We start from the raw sequence: 17,115 nt of genomic DNA, 5'->3' as shown, positions 1-17,115 counted from the left end.
CACGTGGACGGATCAGGACATTTTACTGCTGTAAAGCCCACACTTTATGGCAGTAAACAGCGTGTGACCTGCATCATGATCCCACACAGCAGAGCCAGAGAACACATGAAGGAGACATGAAGGACATATGAAGGAGACATGAAGGACACATGAAGGACATATGAAGGAGACATGAAGGACACATGAAGGACATATGAAGGAGACATGAAGGACACATGAAGGACACATGAAAGAAACATGAAGGAAACATGAAGGAAACATGAAGGAGACATGAAGGACACATGAAGGACACATGAAAGAAACATGAAGGAAACATGAAGGAAACATGAAGGACACATGAAGGACACATGAAGGAAACATGAAGGACACATGAAGGAGACATGAAGGAAACATGAAGGATACTTGAAGGACACATGAAGGGAACATGAAGGAAAAATGAAGGACAAATGAAGGAAACATGAAGGAAACATGAAGGACAAATGAAGGAAACATGAAGGAAACATGAAGGAAACATGAAGGACAAATGAAGGACAAATGAAGGAAACATGAAGGAAACATGAAGGACAAATGAAGGAAACATGAAGGAAACATGAAGGAAACATGAAGGACAAATGAAGGAAACATGAAGGAAACATGAAGGAAACATGAAGGAAACATGAAGGACAAATGAAGGACAAATGAAGGAAACATGAAGGAGACATGAAGGACACATGAAGGAAACATGAAGGATACATGAAGGATACATGAAGGACACATGAAGGACACATGAAGGAAACATGAAGGATACATGAAGGAAACATGAAGGAAACATGAAGGAAACATGAAGGAAACATGAAGGACAAATGAAGGACAAATGAAGGAAACATGAAGGAGACATGAAGGACACATGAAGGAAACATGAAGGATACATGAAGGATACATGAAGGACACATGAAGGACACATGAAGGAAACATGAAGGAAACATGAAGGACACATGAAGGACACATGAAGGACACATGAAGGAAACATGAAGGAAACATGAAAGAAACATGAAGGAAACATGAAGGACATATGAAGGACATATGAAGAAGACATGAAGGACACGTGAAGGACACGTGAAGGACACATGAAGGACACGTGAAGGACACATGAAGGAGACATGAAGGACACATGAAGGACACATGAAAGAAACATGAAGGAAACATGAAGGACAAATGAAGGAAACATGAAGGAAACATGAAGGACAAATGAAGGAAACATGAAGGAGACATGAAGGACACATGAAGGACACATGAAAGAAACATGAAGGAAACATGAAGGAAACATGAAGGACACATGAAGAACACATGAAGGAAACATGAAGGAAACATGAAGGACAAATGAAGGAAACATGAAGGAAACATGAAGGAAACATGAAGGACAAATGAAGGAAACATGAAGGAAACATGAAGGAAACATGAAGGAAACATGAAGGACAAATGAAGGAAACATGAAGGAAACATGAAGGAGACATGAAGGAGACATGAAGGACACATGAAGGACACATGAAGGTCACATGAAGGAAACATGAAGGAAACATGAAGGAAACATGAAGGAAACATGAAAGAAACATGAAGGACACGTGAAGGACACGTGAATGTTTGGTGCCCCGTCGCCCCTGGCAAGTACAGTGAACTAGCCCATGCCGAAGGCATGGATCATGCATACTTACTCCTGCTATGACAGAAATAGTCAACAATTAGTGAATGGGCTGTTGACAACAGCAGCTTCGCGGTCGTCATCTCCACATAAAGCTCTGGTTTACACTAAGTGTCTCACAAACACGTTCCATCTCTTTATGTTCAGTTGATATAAACATGTGATCCAAAAATGTAACATTATTACTGTTTAGAGGGCCAAAAACACAAAGTGGGCGGAGCCCACTCAAAATGAATGAAAGTACCCGTCAGTGACCAGGGACCCACACCATGAGGGAGGAAAGCACGAGCGCTTTCCGAAAATGTATAGTTTATGATATTTGAAAAATGTGAAACATTGTTTTCTCATCAGAATATTCTTCTTCTTCTTCTCGGGACACGCCCCCTATTTTTCACCCAGTGACATTGACGAAAAGTCACACAAATGTTCACACCTCTAAAAATCGTGCCTCTCTACATTCTGGCTATTTCCCTTTTCTAAAATAAAAGAATGTGCGCGTCAGCGCCCCCAAATGTACCAAAAATGCATTGAGAGATGGGAAATGACCCAAAAAAATCTGATGGTAGAATCATGAAATTTGGCGCAGAGGTAGATGGCGACAAGAGAAGTAAAAAATATTATTACGGCAACGCCGTCCGCCCAACCAAATGTCGGCCATATTGCTTCAAAAATGGCTAAACATGACTCGGGAGTTTTTCCAGACGTGGTACTTTTATGAACTCCTCTCAGGGCGTTGGCTCTAAAAAGCTGAAATTGTGTGAAAATGGTGCTGAGAAGTGGGACATCAAAAGTTATTCAAATGACTTTGACCCTGTCACAGTTTCTGTGGGTTTGGGCGAAGCCACAAACTGTAGCTAGAATTTCATAAATCTCCCAAATTTAACATTTCTGCCGTTTGCGCAGATAAAGTCCAAATTGCGTCAAATTAGAATCAGTTGTTAAACTCTTTGCCCTAAACCTACTTGAAGTGAAATAAATTCATTTGGCGCCACAGCGCCCCCTACAGAGTTTATATGGAGGTTAAATATTTAGTTTTGCAAAATTTTACGAAATTTGACACAAAACTCAATTTTGGCCCCATCAAAAAGTCAATGACTCATGTCATAATTGTTATATCGTTGCCGTAGCGATGACCAAAACCTCCCATGTTATTCCAATGGGGAAATCGCCAGAACATGTTTACACTTTAGACTTTCACAAACTCCTCCCCCTCAGGGCGTTGACTCCTCCCCCTCAGGGCGTTGACTCCTCCCCCTCAGGGCGTTGACTCCTCCCCCTCAGAGCGTTGACTCCTCCCCCTCAGGGCGTTGACTCCTCCCCCTCAGAGCGTTGACTCCTCCCCCTCAGGGCGTTGACTCCTCCCCCTCAGGGCGTTGACTCCTCCCCCTCAGGGCGTTGACTCCACCCCCTCAGGGCGTTGACTCCTCCCCCTCAGGGCGTTAGACATATGAACCTGATGAAATGTGGTGAGACTCATGTTCAGGGGTAAAGGTTATTCACATTTTTATTGTAAGAGTCACGTGTCTGTGCGGCTTCATTCTGCTGAGAATTCAGAATAAAATTGTTTTTTGATGTAAAACAAAGGGGAGAAGATGTGACAGCGTCACAGATTCAGCAGTAGATGTAATAAAAGGACCATTGGGGCGCGTTAGCCACGCCCCCTCCTCTTGCGGCGTGGCGAGGGACGATCATTGCCGCTTGCGGCTTTAATTACTATTGTTCTTATTATAGTGTAAATGTTTCATCTTGATTCGTAGATCTCAGACTTCACACTCTGAGGAGACTTTAGCAGAACATTTATTTTATTTTAGGGACATTCATTTCTGTTCTGAGTTCTGAGTTCCCTTGATGAGGCTTTGTTCTTGTGTTTCCCCGCTCAGAGCCTGGAGTCCCGCGCAGTCTGTCCTTCCTGCTGCGTCCGTCCTCTGTAAACGCTCCTCTGGGAACAGATGCTGTGCTGGAATGTTCCGCCTCAGGTTTTCCCTCGCCGAGCGTCACGTGGAGAAGAGGAGACGAGATCCTTCAGACCTGGTACAAACTCTGCTCCTTCCGTTCCTCACTCCTAAACACGTCCTCCACACGTTTCCATAAACGGCTCATCCATGTGACACACGTGTTCCTCTCATGTTCCTCTCATGTTCCTCTGATGTTCCTCTCATGTTCCTCTCATGTTCCTCTGATGTTCCTCTGATGTTCCTCTGATGTTCCTCTCATGTTCCTCTGATGTTCCTCTGATGTTCCTCTCACGTTCCTCTGATGTTCCTCTGATGTTCCTCTGATGTTCCTCTGATGTTCCTCTCATGTTCCTCTCACGTTCCTCTGATGTTCCTCTGATGTTCCTCTCACGTTCCTCTGATGTTCCTCTGATGTTCCTCTGATGTTCCTCTGATGTTCCTCTCATGTTCCTCTCATGTTCCTCTCATGTTCCTCTCACGTTCCTCTGATGTTCCTCTGATGTTCCTCTCATGTTCCTCTCATGTTCCTCTCATGTTCCTCTCATGTTCCTCTGATGTTCCTCTCATGTTCCTCTGATGTTCCTCTGATGTTCCTCTGATGTTCCTCTGATGTTCCTCTCATGTTCCTCTCATGTTCCTCTCACGTTCCTCTGATGTTCCTCTCATGTTCCTCTCACGTTCCTCTGATGTTCCTCTCATGTTCCTCTCATGTTCCTCTGATGTTCCTCTGATGTTCCTCTCACGTTCCTCTCACGTTCCTCTGATGTTCCTCTGATGTTCCTCTGATGTTCCTCTGATGTTCCTCTGATGTTCCTCTCATGTTCCTCTCATGTTCCTCTGATGTTCCTCTCATGTTCCTCTCACGTTCCTCTGATGTTCCTCTGATGTTCCTCTCATGTTCCTCTGATGTTCCTCTCATGTTCCTCTCATGTTCCTCTCACGTTCCTCTGATGTTCCTCTGATGTTCCTCTCATGTTCCTCTGATGTTCCTCTGATGTTCCTCTGATGTTCCTCTGATGTTCCTCTCATGTTCCTCTGAAGTTCCTCTGATGTTCCTCTGATGTTCCTCTGATGTTCCTCTGATGTTCCTCTGATGTTCCTCTGATGTTCCTCTGATGTTCCTCTCATGTTCCTCTGATGTTCCTCTGATGTTCCTCTGATGTTCCTCTGATGTTCCTCTCATGTTCCTCTGATGTTCCTCTCATGTTCCTCTGATGTTCCTCTCATGTTCCTCTCATGTTCCTCTCACGTTCCTCTCATGTTCCTCTGATGTTCCTCTCATGTTCCTCTCACGTTCCTCTGATGTTCCTCTGATGTTCCTCTCATGTTCCTCTCATGTTCCTCTCATGTTCCTCTGATGTTCCTCTCATGTTCCTCTCACGTTCCTCTGATGTTCCTCTCATGTTCCTCTGATGTTCCTCTGATGTTCCTCTGATGTTCCTCTCATGTTCCTCTGATGTTCCTCTGATGTTCCTCTCATGTTCCTCTGATGTTCCTCTGATGTTCCTCTGATGTTCCTCTGATGTTCCTCTGATGTTCCTCTCATGTTCCTCTCATGTTCCTCTGATGTTCCTCTCATGTTCCTCTCACGTTCCTCTGATGTTCCTCTGATGTTCCTCTCATGTTCCTCTCATGTTCCTCTCATGTTCCTCTGATGTTCCTCTCATGTTCCTCTCACGTTCCTCTGATGTTCCTCTCATGTTCCTCTGATGTTCCTCTGATGTTCCTCTGATGTTCCTCTCATGTTCCTCTCACGTTCCTCTGATGTTCCTCTCATGTTCCTCTGATGTTCCTCTGATGTTCCTCTCATGTTCCTCTCATGTTCCTCTCATGTTCCTCTGATGTTCCTCTGATGTTCCTCTCACGTTCCTCTCACGTTCCTCTGATGTTCCTCTGATGTTCCTCTGATGTTCCTCTGATGTTCCTCTCATGTTCCTCTCATGTTCCTCTGATGTTCCTCTCATGTTCCTCTAACGTTCCTCTGATGTTCCTCTGATGTTCCTCTCATGTTCCTCTGATGTTCCTCTCATGTTCCTCTCATGTTCCTCTCACGTTCCTCTGATGTTCCTCTGATGTTCCTCTCATGTTCCTCTGAAGTTCCTCTGATGTTCCTCTGATGTTCCTCTCATGTTCCTCTGATGTTCCTCTGATGTTCCTCTGATGTTCCTCTGATGTTCCTCTGATGTTCCTCTGATGTTCCTCTGATGTTCCTCTGATGTTCCTCTGATGTTCCTCTCATGTTCCTCTCATGTTCCTCTGATGTTCCTCTGATGTTCCTCTGATGTTCCTCTGATGTTCCTCTGATGTTCCTCTGATGTTCCTCTCATGTTCCTCTGATGTTCCTCTGATGTTCCTCTGATGTTCCTCTGATGTTCCTCTGATGTTCCTCTCATGTTCCTCTCATGTTCCTCTGATGTTCCTCTGATGTTCCTCTGATGTTCCTCTCATGTTCCTCTGATGTTCCTCTGATGTTCCTCTGATGTTCCTCTGATGTTCCTCTGATGTTCCTCTGATGTTCCTCTGATGTTCCTCTGATGTTCCTCTGATGTTCCTCTCATGTTCCTCTCATGTTCCTCTGATGTTCCTCTGATGTTCCTCTGATGTTCCTCTGATGTTCCTCTGATGTTCCTCTGATGTTCCTCTCATGTTCCTCTGATGTTCCTCTGATGTTCCTCTGATGTTCCTCTGATGTTCCTCTGATGTTCCTCTCATGTTCCTCTCATGTTCCTCTGATGTTCCTCTGATGTTAAAGATGAATGAAGCAGTGTTCCTCCTCTGAACCTTCTGTCGTCACGATGGTGAAATAAAGATCTGGTGTTTTCACAGGAATAAGAAGTACTGGCTGTTGGGCGGGTCCAGTCTGGTCATCAGCAGTGTCACTGTGGACGACTCAGGAACGTACGTCTGCACCGCCTCCAACAAACTGCAGAACATCAGCTCCACGGGACGACTCGAGGTGTTAGGTAAGAACATCAGGACCTAAACCATGGGTTAGTCCTGGTTTAGTCCTGGTTTAGACCTGGTTTAGTCCTGGTTTATTCCTGGTTTAGACCTGGTTTAGTCCTGGTTTATTCCTGGTTTAGTCCTGGTTTAGTCCTGGCTTAGACCTGGTTTAGACCTGGTTTAGTCCTGGTTTAGTCCTAGTTTAGACCTGGTTTAGTCCTGGTTTAGACCTGGTTTAGTCCTGGTTTAGTCCTGGTTTAGTCCTGCTTTAGTCCTGGTTTAGTCCTGGTTTAGTCCTGGTTTAGACCTGGTTTAGTCCTGGTTTAGTCCTGGTTTAGACCTGGTTTAGTCCTGGTTTAGTCCTGGTTTAGTCCTGGTTTAGTCCTGGTTTAGACCTGGTTTAGTCCTGGTTTATTCCTGGTTTAGTCCTGGTTTAGTCCTGGTTTAGACCTGGTTTAGTCCTGGTTTAGACCTGGTTTAGTCCTGGTTTAGTCCTGGTTTAGTCCTGGTTTAGACCTGGTTTAGTCCTGGTTTAGTCCTGGTTTAGACCTGGTTTAGTCCTGGTTTATTCCTGGTTTAGACCTGGTTTAGTCCTGGTTTAGTCCTGGTTTATTCCTGGTTTAGTCCTGGTTTAGTCCTGGCTTAGACCTGGTTTAGACCTGGTTTAGTCCTGGTTTAGTCCTGGTTTAGTCCTGGTTTAGTCCTGGTTTAGACCTGGTTTAGACCTGGTTTAGTCCTGGTTTAGTCCTGGTTTAGACCTGGTTTAGTCCTGGTTTAGTCCTGGTTTAGTCCTGGTTTAGACCTGGTTTAGTCCTGGTTTAGACCTGGTTTAGTCCTGGTTTATTCCTGGTTTAGACCTGGTTTAGTCCTGGTTTAGACCTGGTTTAGTCCTGGTTTAGACCTGGTTTAGTCCTGGTTTAGTCCTGGTTAAGTCCTGGTTTAGACCTGGTTTAGTCCTGGTTTAGACCTGGTTTAGTCCTGGTTTAGACCTGGTTTAGTCCTGGTTTAGTCCTGGTTCAGTCCTGGTTTAGTCCTGGTTTAGACCTGGTTTAGTCCTGGTTTAGACCTGGTTTAGTCCTGGTTTAGTCCTGGTTCAGTCCTGGTTTAGACCTGGTTTAGTCCTGGTTTAGTCCTGGTTTAGTCCTGGTTTAGTCCTGGTTTAGACCTGGTTTAGTCCTGGTTTAGTCCTGGTTTAGTCCTGGTTTAGTCCTGGTTTAGTCCTGGTTTAGACCTGGTTTAGACCTGGTTTAGTCCTGGTTTAGTCCTGGTTCAGTCCTGGTTTAGTCCTGGTTTAGACCTGGTTTAGTCCTGGTTTAGTCCTGGTTTAGACCTGGTTTAGTCCTGGTTTAGACCTGGTTTAGTCCTGGTTTAGTCCTGGTTCAGTCCTGGTTTAGACCTGGTTTAGTCCTGGTTTAGTCCTGGTTTAGTCCTGGTTTAGTCCTGGTTTAGTCCTGGTTTAGTCCTGGTTTAGTCCTGGTTTAGTCCTGGTTTAGTCCTGGTTCACATTTCTGGCGTTGAGAGTCTTTTCGTCTGGTTTGGATCAGAGCCAGAGGATTTAGGTCTGATTTAAGCTGCTTAAATCTGGGACAGATTTAAAACATATTGTTATAGAAAAAGCCCTCCTCTGACCTCTGACCTCTGGAGCCTGGGCACCAGCTCCACATTAAGAGCAGAAGCTCCAGTCGTGTCATACTAGTGTTTGGTGTAATTCCTCTCACGTCCAGCAGGGTCTGTTTCATCCAGAGTCATTCTCAATCTGTGGACCTGAACTCAGATGCTGAGTAAGCCCCGCCCACCAAGCAGAGCCTCTTCATATCGGCCGCTTCGCTTAGTTGCCCTGTAACGGGTCCTCACAGTCCTGTTGTGGGACGTCTGTCTCACAGTCCTGTTGTGGGACGTCTGTCTCACAGTCCTGTTGTGGGACGTCTGTCTCACAGTCCTGTTGTCTCACAGTCCTGTTGTGGGACGTCTGTCTCACAGTCCTGTTGTGGGACGTCTGTCTCACAGTCCTGTTGTCTCACAGTCCTGTTGTGGGACGTCTGTCTCACAGTCCTGTTGTGTCTCACAGTCCTGTTGTGGGACGTCTGTCGCTCCCTCATCACTGATGACTACCTGATTAACATCTGAATGACCAGGACTGAAGCAGCAGCCATGAACTTCTCCTCTGTCTCAGTTCCTCCTCAGTTCCTCCTCAGTTCCTCCTCAGTTCCTCCTCAGTTTCTCTCTGAACTTCTTGTCTGTCTCAGTTCCTCCTCAGTTCCTCCTCAGTTCCTCCTCAGTTCCTCTTCAGTTTCTCTCTGAACTTCTTGTCTGTCTCAGTTCCTCCTCAGTTCCTCAGCTTCCCCTCGAGCTCGGCCGCTCTGGAGTCCACAGACGTAGAGCTGGAGTGTGCTGTGACTGGGAATCCGCCCCCTACAGTCCGCTGGGTGAAGAACGGAGAGGAGGTCATCCCCTCGGACTACTTCCAGATCGTGGTATGATCCAGAGCGTGTTAGTCCTGGTTTAGTCCTGTTTTAGGCCTGGTTTAGACCTGGTTTAGTCCTGGTTTAGTCCTGGTTTAGTCCTGGTTTAGTCCTGGTTTAGTCCTGGTTTAGTCCTGGTTTAGTCCTATTTTAGGCCTGGTTTAGTCCTGGTTTAGTCCTGCTTTAGTCCTGTTTTAGTCCTGTTTTAGTCCTGGTTTAGTCCTGGTTTAGTCCTGGTTTAGTCCTGGTTTAGTCCTGGTTCTAACCCGGTCTCCTCTGCAGGACGGGTCCACGCTGCAGGTTCTGGGTCTGGTCAAGTCCGATGAGGGTTTTTATCAGTGTGTGGCAGAGAACGCTGTCGGCATCGCCATGGCAACGGCCCAGCTGCTCGTCAGGGAGCCAGGTAAGCCCCACCCCCCTGTTACTCTCTCGGACTCTCTCGGACCCTCTCGGACTCTCTCTGACTCTCTCTGACTCTCTCGGACCCTCTCGGACTCTCTCTGACTCTCTCGGACCCTCTCGGACTCTCTCTGACTCTCTCTGACTCTCTCGGACCCTCTCGGACCCTCTCGGACCCTCTCGGACCCTCTCGGACTCTCTCGGACCCTCTCGGACTCTCTTTGACTCTCTCTGACTCTCTCGGACCCTCTCGGACCCTCTCGGACTCTCTCGGACCCTCTCGGACTCTCTCTGACTCTCTCTGACTCTCTCGGACCCCCTCGGACCCTCTCGGACTCTCTCTGACTCTCTCGGACTCTCTCGGACCCTCTCGGACCCTCTCGGACCCTCTCGGACTCTCTCTGACTCTCTCGGACCCTCTCTGACTCTCTCGGACTCTCTCGGACCCTCTCGGACCCTCTCGGACTCTCTCTGACTCTCTCTGACTCTCTCGGACCCTCTCGGACCCTCTCGGACTCTCTCTGACTCTCTCGGACTCTCTCGGACCCTCTCGGACCCTCTCAGACTCTCTCGGACCCTCTCGGACCCTCTCTGACTCTCTCGGACCCTCTCGGACCCTCTCGGACCCTCTCGGATTCTCTCTGACTCTCTCTGACTCTCTCTGACTCTCTCGGACTCTCTCGGACCCTCTCGGACCCTCTCGGACTCTCTCTGACTCTCTCGGACCCTCTCGGACCCTCTCGGACTCTCTCTGACTCTCTCGGACTCTCTCGGACCCTCTCGGACCCTCTCTGACCCTCTCTGACTCTCTCGGACCCTCTCGGACTCTCTCGGACCCTCTCGGACTCTCTCTGACTCTCTCTGACTCTCTCGGACTCTCTCTGACTCTCTCGGACTCTCTCTGACCCTCTCGGACTCTCTCGGACCCTCTCGGACTCTCTCTGACTCTCTCTGACCCTCTCGGACCCTCTCGGACTCTCTCTGACTCTCTCGGACTCTCTCGGACTCTCTCGGACCCTCTCGGACCCTCTCGGACTCTCTCGGACCCTCTCGGACTCTCTCTGACTCTCTCTGACTCTCTCGGACCCTCTCGGACCCTCTCGGACTCTCTCGGACTCTCTCGGACCCTCTCGGACCCTCTCGGACTCTCTCGGACCCTCTCGGACTCTCTGACCCTCTCGGACCCTCTCTGACTCTCTCTGACTATCTCTGACTCTCTCTGACTCTCTCTGACTCTCTCGGACCCTCTCGGACCCTCTCGGACTCTCTCTGACTCTCTCGGACTCTCTCGGACTCTCTCGGACCCTCTCGGACTCTCTCGGACCCTCTCGGACTCTCTCTGACTCTCTCTGACTCTCTCTGACTCTCTCTGACTCTCTCGGACTCTCTCTGACCCTCTCTGACTCTCTCGGACCCTCTCGGACTCTCTCGGACCCTCTCGGACTCTCTCTGACTCTCTCTGACTCTCTCTGACTCTCTCGGACCCTCTCGGACCCTCTCGGACTCTCTCTGACTCTCTCGGACTCTCTCGGACCCTCTCTGACCCTCTCTGACTCTCTCGGACTCTCTCGGACCCTCTCGGACTCTCTCGGACTCTCTCGGACCCTCTCGGACTCTCTCTGACTCTCTCTGACTCTCTCGGACCCTCTCGGACCCTCTCGGACCCTCTCGGACCCTCTCGGACTCTCTCGGACCCTCTCGGACTCTCTTTGACTCTCTCTGACTCTCTCGGACCCTCTCGGACCCTCTCGGACTCTCTCGGACCCTCTCGGACTCTCTCTGACTCTCTCTGACTCTCTCGGACCCCCTCGGACCCTCTCGGACTCTCTCTGACTCTCTCGGACTCTCTCGGACCCTCTCGGACCCTCTCGGACCCTCTCGGACTCTCTCTGACTCTCTCGGACCCTCTCTGACTCTCTCGGACTCTCTCGGACCCTCTCGGACCCTCTCGGACTCTCTCTGACTCTCTCTGACTCTCTCGGATCCTCTCGGACCCTCTCGGACTCTCTCTGACTCTCTCGGACTCTCTCGGACCCTCTCGGACCCTCTCAGACTCTCTCGGACCCTCTCGGACCCTCTATGACTCTCTCGGACCCTCTCGGACCCTCTCGGACCCTCTCGGACTCTCTCTGACTCTCTCTGACTCTCTCGGACTCTCTCGGACTCTCTCGGACCCTCTCGGACCCTCTCGGACTCTCTCTGACTCTCTCGGACCCTCTCGGACCCTCTCGGACTCTCTCTGACTCTCTCGGACTCTCTCGGACCCTCTCGGACCCTCTCTGACCCTCTCTGACTCTCTCGGACCCTCTCGGACTCTCTCGGACCCTCTCGGACTCTCTCTGACTCTCTCTGACTCTCTCGGACTCTCTCTGACTCTCTCGGACTCTCTCTGACCCTCTCGGACTCTCTCGGACCCTCTCGGACTCTCTCTGACTCTCTCTGACCCTCTCGGACCCTCTCGGACTCTCTCTGACTCTCTCGGACTCTCTCGGACTCTCTCGGACCCTCTCGGACCCTCTCGGACTCTCTCGGACCCTCTCGGACCCTCTCTGACTCTCTCTGACTCTCTCTGACTCTCTCGGACTCTCTCGGACCCTCTCGGACTCTCTCTGACTCTCTCTGACTCTCTCGGACTCTCTCTGACCCTCTCGGACCCTCTCTGACTCTCTCTGACTATCTCTGACTCTCTCTGACTCTCTCTGACTCTCTCGGACCCTCTCGGACCCTCTCGGACTCTCTCTGACTCTGTCGGACCCTCTCGGACTCTCTCTGACTCTCTCGGACTCTCTCTGACTCTCTCGGACCCTCTCGGACTCTCTCGGACCCTCTCGGACTCTCTCTGACTCTCTCTGACTCTCTCTGACTCTCTCTGACTCTCTCGGACTCTCTCTGACCCTCTCTGACTCTCTCGGACCCTCTCGGACTCTCTCGGACCCTCTCGGACTCTCTCTGACTCTCTCTGACTCTCTCGGACTCTCTCGGACTCTCTCTGACCCTCTCGGACTCTCTCGGACCCTCTCTGACCCTCTCTGACTCTCTCTGACTCTCTCGGACCCTCTCGGACCCTCTCGGACTCTCTCGGACTCTCTCGGACTCTCTCGGACTCTCTCGGACCCTGACTCTCTCGGACCCTCTCGGACCCTCTCGGACTCTCTCGGACTCTCTCGGACCCTCTCGGACCCTCTCGGACTCTCTCTGACTCTCTCTGACCCTCTCGGACCCTCTCGGACCCTCTCGGACTCTCTCTGACTCTCTCGGACTCTCTCGGACCCTCTCGGACCCTCTCGGACTCTCTCTGACTCTCTCTGACTCTCTCGGACCCTCTCGGACCCTCTCGGACTCTCTCTGACTCTCTCGGACCCTCTCTGACTCTCTCGGACTCTCTCGGACCCTCTCGGACTCTCTCTGACTCTCTCTGACTCTCTCGGACTCTCTCGGACTCTCTCTGACTCTCTCTGACTCTCTCGGACTCTCTCGGACTCTCTCTGACTCTCTCTGACTCTCTCGGACTCTCTCGGACTCTCTCGGACCCTCTCGGACTCTCTCTGACTCTCTCGGACTCTCTCGGACCCTCTCGGACCCTCTCGGACTCTCTCTGACTCTCTCTGACTCTCTCGGACCCTCTCGGACTCTCTCTGACTCTCTCGGACTCTCTCGGACCCTCTCGGACTCTCTCTGACTCTCTCTGACTCTCTCGGACTCTCTCTGACTCTCTCTGACTCTCTCGGACTCTCTCGGACCCTCTCGGACCCTCTCTGACTCTCTCTGACTCTCTCGGACCCTCTCGGACCCTCTCGGACCCTCTCTGACTCTCTCTGACTCTCTCTGACTATCTCTGACTCTCTCTGACTCTCTCTGACTCTCTCTGACCCTCTCTGACCCTCTCTGACTCTCTCTGACTATCTCTGACTCTCTCTGAGTCTCTCTGACTCTCTCGGACCCTCTCGGACCCTCTCGGACTCTCTCTGACTCTGTCGGACCCTCTCGGACTCTCTCTGACTCTCTCGTACTCTCTCGGACTCTCTCGGACCCTCTCGGACTCTCTCGGACCCTCTCGGACTCTCTCTGACTCTCTCTGACTCTCTCTGACTCTCTCGGACTCTCTCTGACCCTCTCTGACTCTCTCGGACCCTCTCGGACTCTCTCGGACTCTCTCTGACTCTCTCTGACTCTCTCTGACTCTCTCTGACTCTCTCGGACTCTCTCTGACCCTCTCGGACTCTCTCGGACCCTCTCGGACTCTCTCTGACTCTCTCTGACTCTCTCGGACCCTCTCGGACCCTCTCGGACTCTCTCTGACTCTCTCGGACTCTCTCGGACCCTCTCGGACCCTCTCGGACTCTCTCGGACTCTCTCGGACTCTCTCGGACCCTCTCGGACCCTCTCGCACTCTCTCTGACCCTCTTTGACTCTCTCGGACTCTCTCGGACCCTCTCGGACTCTCTCTGACTCTCTCTGACTCTCTCGGACTCTCTCTGACTCTCTCGGACCCTCTCGGACCCTCTCGGACTCTCTCTGACTCTGTCGGACCCTCTCGGACTCTCTCTGACTCTCTCGGACTCTCTCTGACTCTCTCGGACCCTCTCGGACTCTCTCGGACCCTCTCGGACTCTCTCTGACTCTCTCTGACTCTCTCTGACTCTCTCTGACTCTCTCGGACTCTCTCTGACCCTCTCTGACTCTCTCGGACCCTCTCGGACTCTCTCGGACCCTCTCGGACTCTCTCTGACTCTCTCTGACTCTCTCGGACTCTCTCGGACTCTCTCTGACCCTCTCGGACTCTCTCGGACCCTCTCGGACTCTCTCTGACTCTCTCTGACTCTCTCGGACCCTCTCGGACCCTCTCGGACTCTCTCGGACTCTCTCGGACTCTCTCGGACTCTCTCGGACCCTGACTCTCTCGGACCCTCTCGGACCCTCTCGGACTCTCTCGGACTCTCTCGGACTCTCTCGGACCCTCTCGGACCCTCTCGGACTCTCTCGGACCCTCTCGGACCCTCTCGGACTCTCTCTGACTCTCTCGGACTCTCTCGGACCCTCTCGGACCCTCTCGGACTCTCTCTGACTCTCTCTGACTCTCTCGGACCCTCTCGGACCCTCTCGGACTCTCTCTGACTCTCTCGGACCCTCTCTGACTCTCTCGGACTCTCTCGGACCCTCTCGGACCCTCTCGGACTCTCTCTGACTCTCTCTGACTCTCTCGGACTCTCTCGGACCCTCTCGGACTCTCTCTGACTCTCTCGGACCTCTCGGACTCTCTCGGACCCTCTCGGACTCTCTCTGACTCTCTCTGACTCTCTCGGACTCTCTCGACCTCTCGGACCCTCTCGGACTCTCTCTGACTCTCTCGGACTCTCTCGGACCCTCTCGGACTCCTCTCTGACTCTCTCTGACTCTCTCTGACTCTCTCGACCCTCTCGGACTCTCTCTGACTCTCTCGGACTCTCTCGGACCTCTCGGACTCTCTCTGACTCTCTCTGACTCTCTCGGACTCTCTCTGACTCTCTCTGACTCTCTCGGACTCTCTCGGACCCTCTCGGACCCTCTCTGACTCTCTCTGACTCTCTCGGACTCTCTCGGACCCTCTCGGACCCTCTCGGACTCTCTCTGACTCTCTCGGACTCTCTCGGACCCTCTCTGACCCTCTCGGACTCTCTCTGACTCTCTCGGACCCTCTCGGACCCTCTCGGACTCTCTCTGACTCTCTCGGACCCTCTCTGACTCTCTCGGACTCTCTCGGACCCTCTCGGACCCTCTCTGACTCTCTCGGACTCTCTCGGACCCTCTCGGACCCTCTCTGACCCTCTCTGACTCTCTCTGACTCTCTCTGACTCTCTCGGACTCTCTCGGACCCTCTCGGACCCTCTCTGACTCTCTCTGACTCTCTCTGACTCTCTCTGACTCTCTCTGACTCTCTCGGACCCTCTCGGACCCTCTCGGACCCTCTCTGACTCTCTCTGACTCTCTCGGACTCTCTCGGACCCTCTCGGACCCTCTCGGACTCTCTCTGACTCTCTCGGACCCTCTCGGACTCTCTCGGACCCTCTCGGACTCTCTCGGACTCTCTCTGACTCTCTCTGACTCTCTCGGACTCTCTCGGACCCTCTCGGACCCTCTCTGACTCTCTCTGACTCTCTCGGACCCTCTCGGACCCTCTCGGACCCTCTCTGACCCTCTCTGACTCTCTCTGACTCTCTCTGACTCTCTCGGACTCTCTCGGACCCTCTCGGACCCTCTCTGACTCTCTCTGACTCTCTCTGACTCTCTCTGACTCTCTCTGACTCTCTCGGACCCTCTCGGACCCTCTCGGACCCTCTCTGACTCTCTCTGACTCTCTCGGACCCTCTCGGACCCTCTCTGACTCTCTCTGACTCTCTCGGACCCTCTCGGACCCTCTCGGACCCTCTCTGACTCTCTCTGACTCTCTCGGACCCTCTCTGACTCTCTCGGACTCTCTCGGACTCTCTCGGACCCTCTCTGACTCTCTCTGACTCTCTCGGACCCTCTCGGACCCTCTCGGACTCTCTCGGACTCTCTCGGACTCTCTCTGACTCTCTCGGACTCTCTCTGACTCTCTCGGACTCTCTCTGACTCTCTCGGACCCTCTCTGACTCTCTCGGACTCTCTCTGACTCTCTCGGACCCTCTCGGACCCTCTCGGACCCTCTCGGACTCTCTCTGACTCTCTCGGACCCTCTCTGACTCTCTCGGACTCTCTCGGACCCTCTCGGACCCTCTCGGACTCTCTCTGACTCTCTCTGACTCTCTCGGACTCTCTCGGACCCTCTCGGACCCTCTCGGACTCTCTCTGACTCTCTCGGACCCTCTCGGACTCTCTCGGACCCTCTCGGACTCTCTCGGACTCTCTCTGACTCTCTCTGACTCTCTCGGACTCTCTCGGACCCTCTCGGACCCTCTCTGACTCTCTCTGACTCTCTCGGACCCTCTCGGACCCTCTCGGACCCTCTCTGACTCTCTCTGACTCTCTCTGACTCTCTCGGACTCTCTCGGACCCTCTCGGACCCTCTCTGACTCTCTCTGACTCTCTCTGACTCTCTCTGACTCTCTCTGACTCTCTCGGACCCTCTCGGACCCTCTTTGACTCTCTCGGACTCTCTCGGACCCTCTCGGACCCTCTCGGACTCTCTCGGACCCTCTCTGACTCTCTCTGACTCTCTCGGACCCTCTCGGACCCTCTCGGACCCTCTCTGACTCTCTCTGACTCTCTCGGACCCTCTCGGACCCTCTCTGACTCTCTCTGACTCTCTCGGACCCTCTCGGACCCTCTCGGACCCTCTCTGACTCTCTCTGACTCTCTCGGACCCTCTCTGACTCTCTCTGACTCTCTCGGACCCTCTCGGACCCTCTCGGACTCTCTCGGACTCTCTCGGACTCTCTCTGACTCTCTCGGACTCTCTCTGACTCTCTCGGACTCTCTCTGACTCTCTCGGACCCTCTCTGACTCTCTCGGACTCTCTCTGACTCTCTCGGACCCTCTCGGACCCTCTCGGACCCTCTCGGACTCTCTCTGACTCTCTCGGACCCTCTCGGACCCTCTCGGACTCTCTCTGACTCTCTCGGACCCTCTGGACTCTCGGACTCTCTCGGACCCTCTCGGACCCTCTCTGACTCTCTCTGACTCTCTCGGACTCCTCTCTGACCTCTCTCGACCCTCTCGG

At 52.2% G+C, this 17,115-nt stretch overlaps 1 protein-coding gene across 1 annotated transcript in view; it reads left to right on the top strand.

Annotated features, from left to right (window-relative positions):
- LOC140368259 (netrin receptor DCC-like) overlaps positions 1-9,512 on the top strand; it is a 124,593-nt gene extending 115,081 nt beyond the window's left edge. The window contains exons 4-7 of the mRNA XM_072455222.1: positions 3,559-3,709; positions 6,460-6,596; positions 8,896-9,050; positions 9,321-9,512. Coding sequence (XP_072311323.1) covers positions 3,559-3,709; positions 6,460-6,596; positions 8,896-9,050; positions 9,321-9,512 — 635 coding nt within the window. The remainder of the gene's footprint in view (positions 1-3,558; positions 3,710-6,459; positions 6,597-8,895; positions 9,051-9,320) is intronic.
- The last annotated feature ends 7,603 nt before the right edge of the window (positions 9,513-17,115 follow it).

This window comes from Eucyclogobius newberryi, unplaced genomic scaffold, assembly GCF_026437365.1.
Source record: "Eucyclogobius newberryi isolate DKJ021-1_F unplaced genomic scaffold, fEucNew1.0.hap1 SCAF_2, whole genome shotgun sequence".
In the NCBI taxonomy this organism is placed as follows: domain Eukaryota; kingdom Metazoa; phylum Chordata; class Actinopteri; order Gobiiformes; family Gobiidae; genus Eucyclogobius; species Eucyclogobius newberryi.
This window is presented reverse-complemented; position numbering and strand designations above follow the sequence as displayed.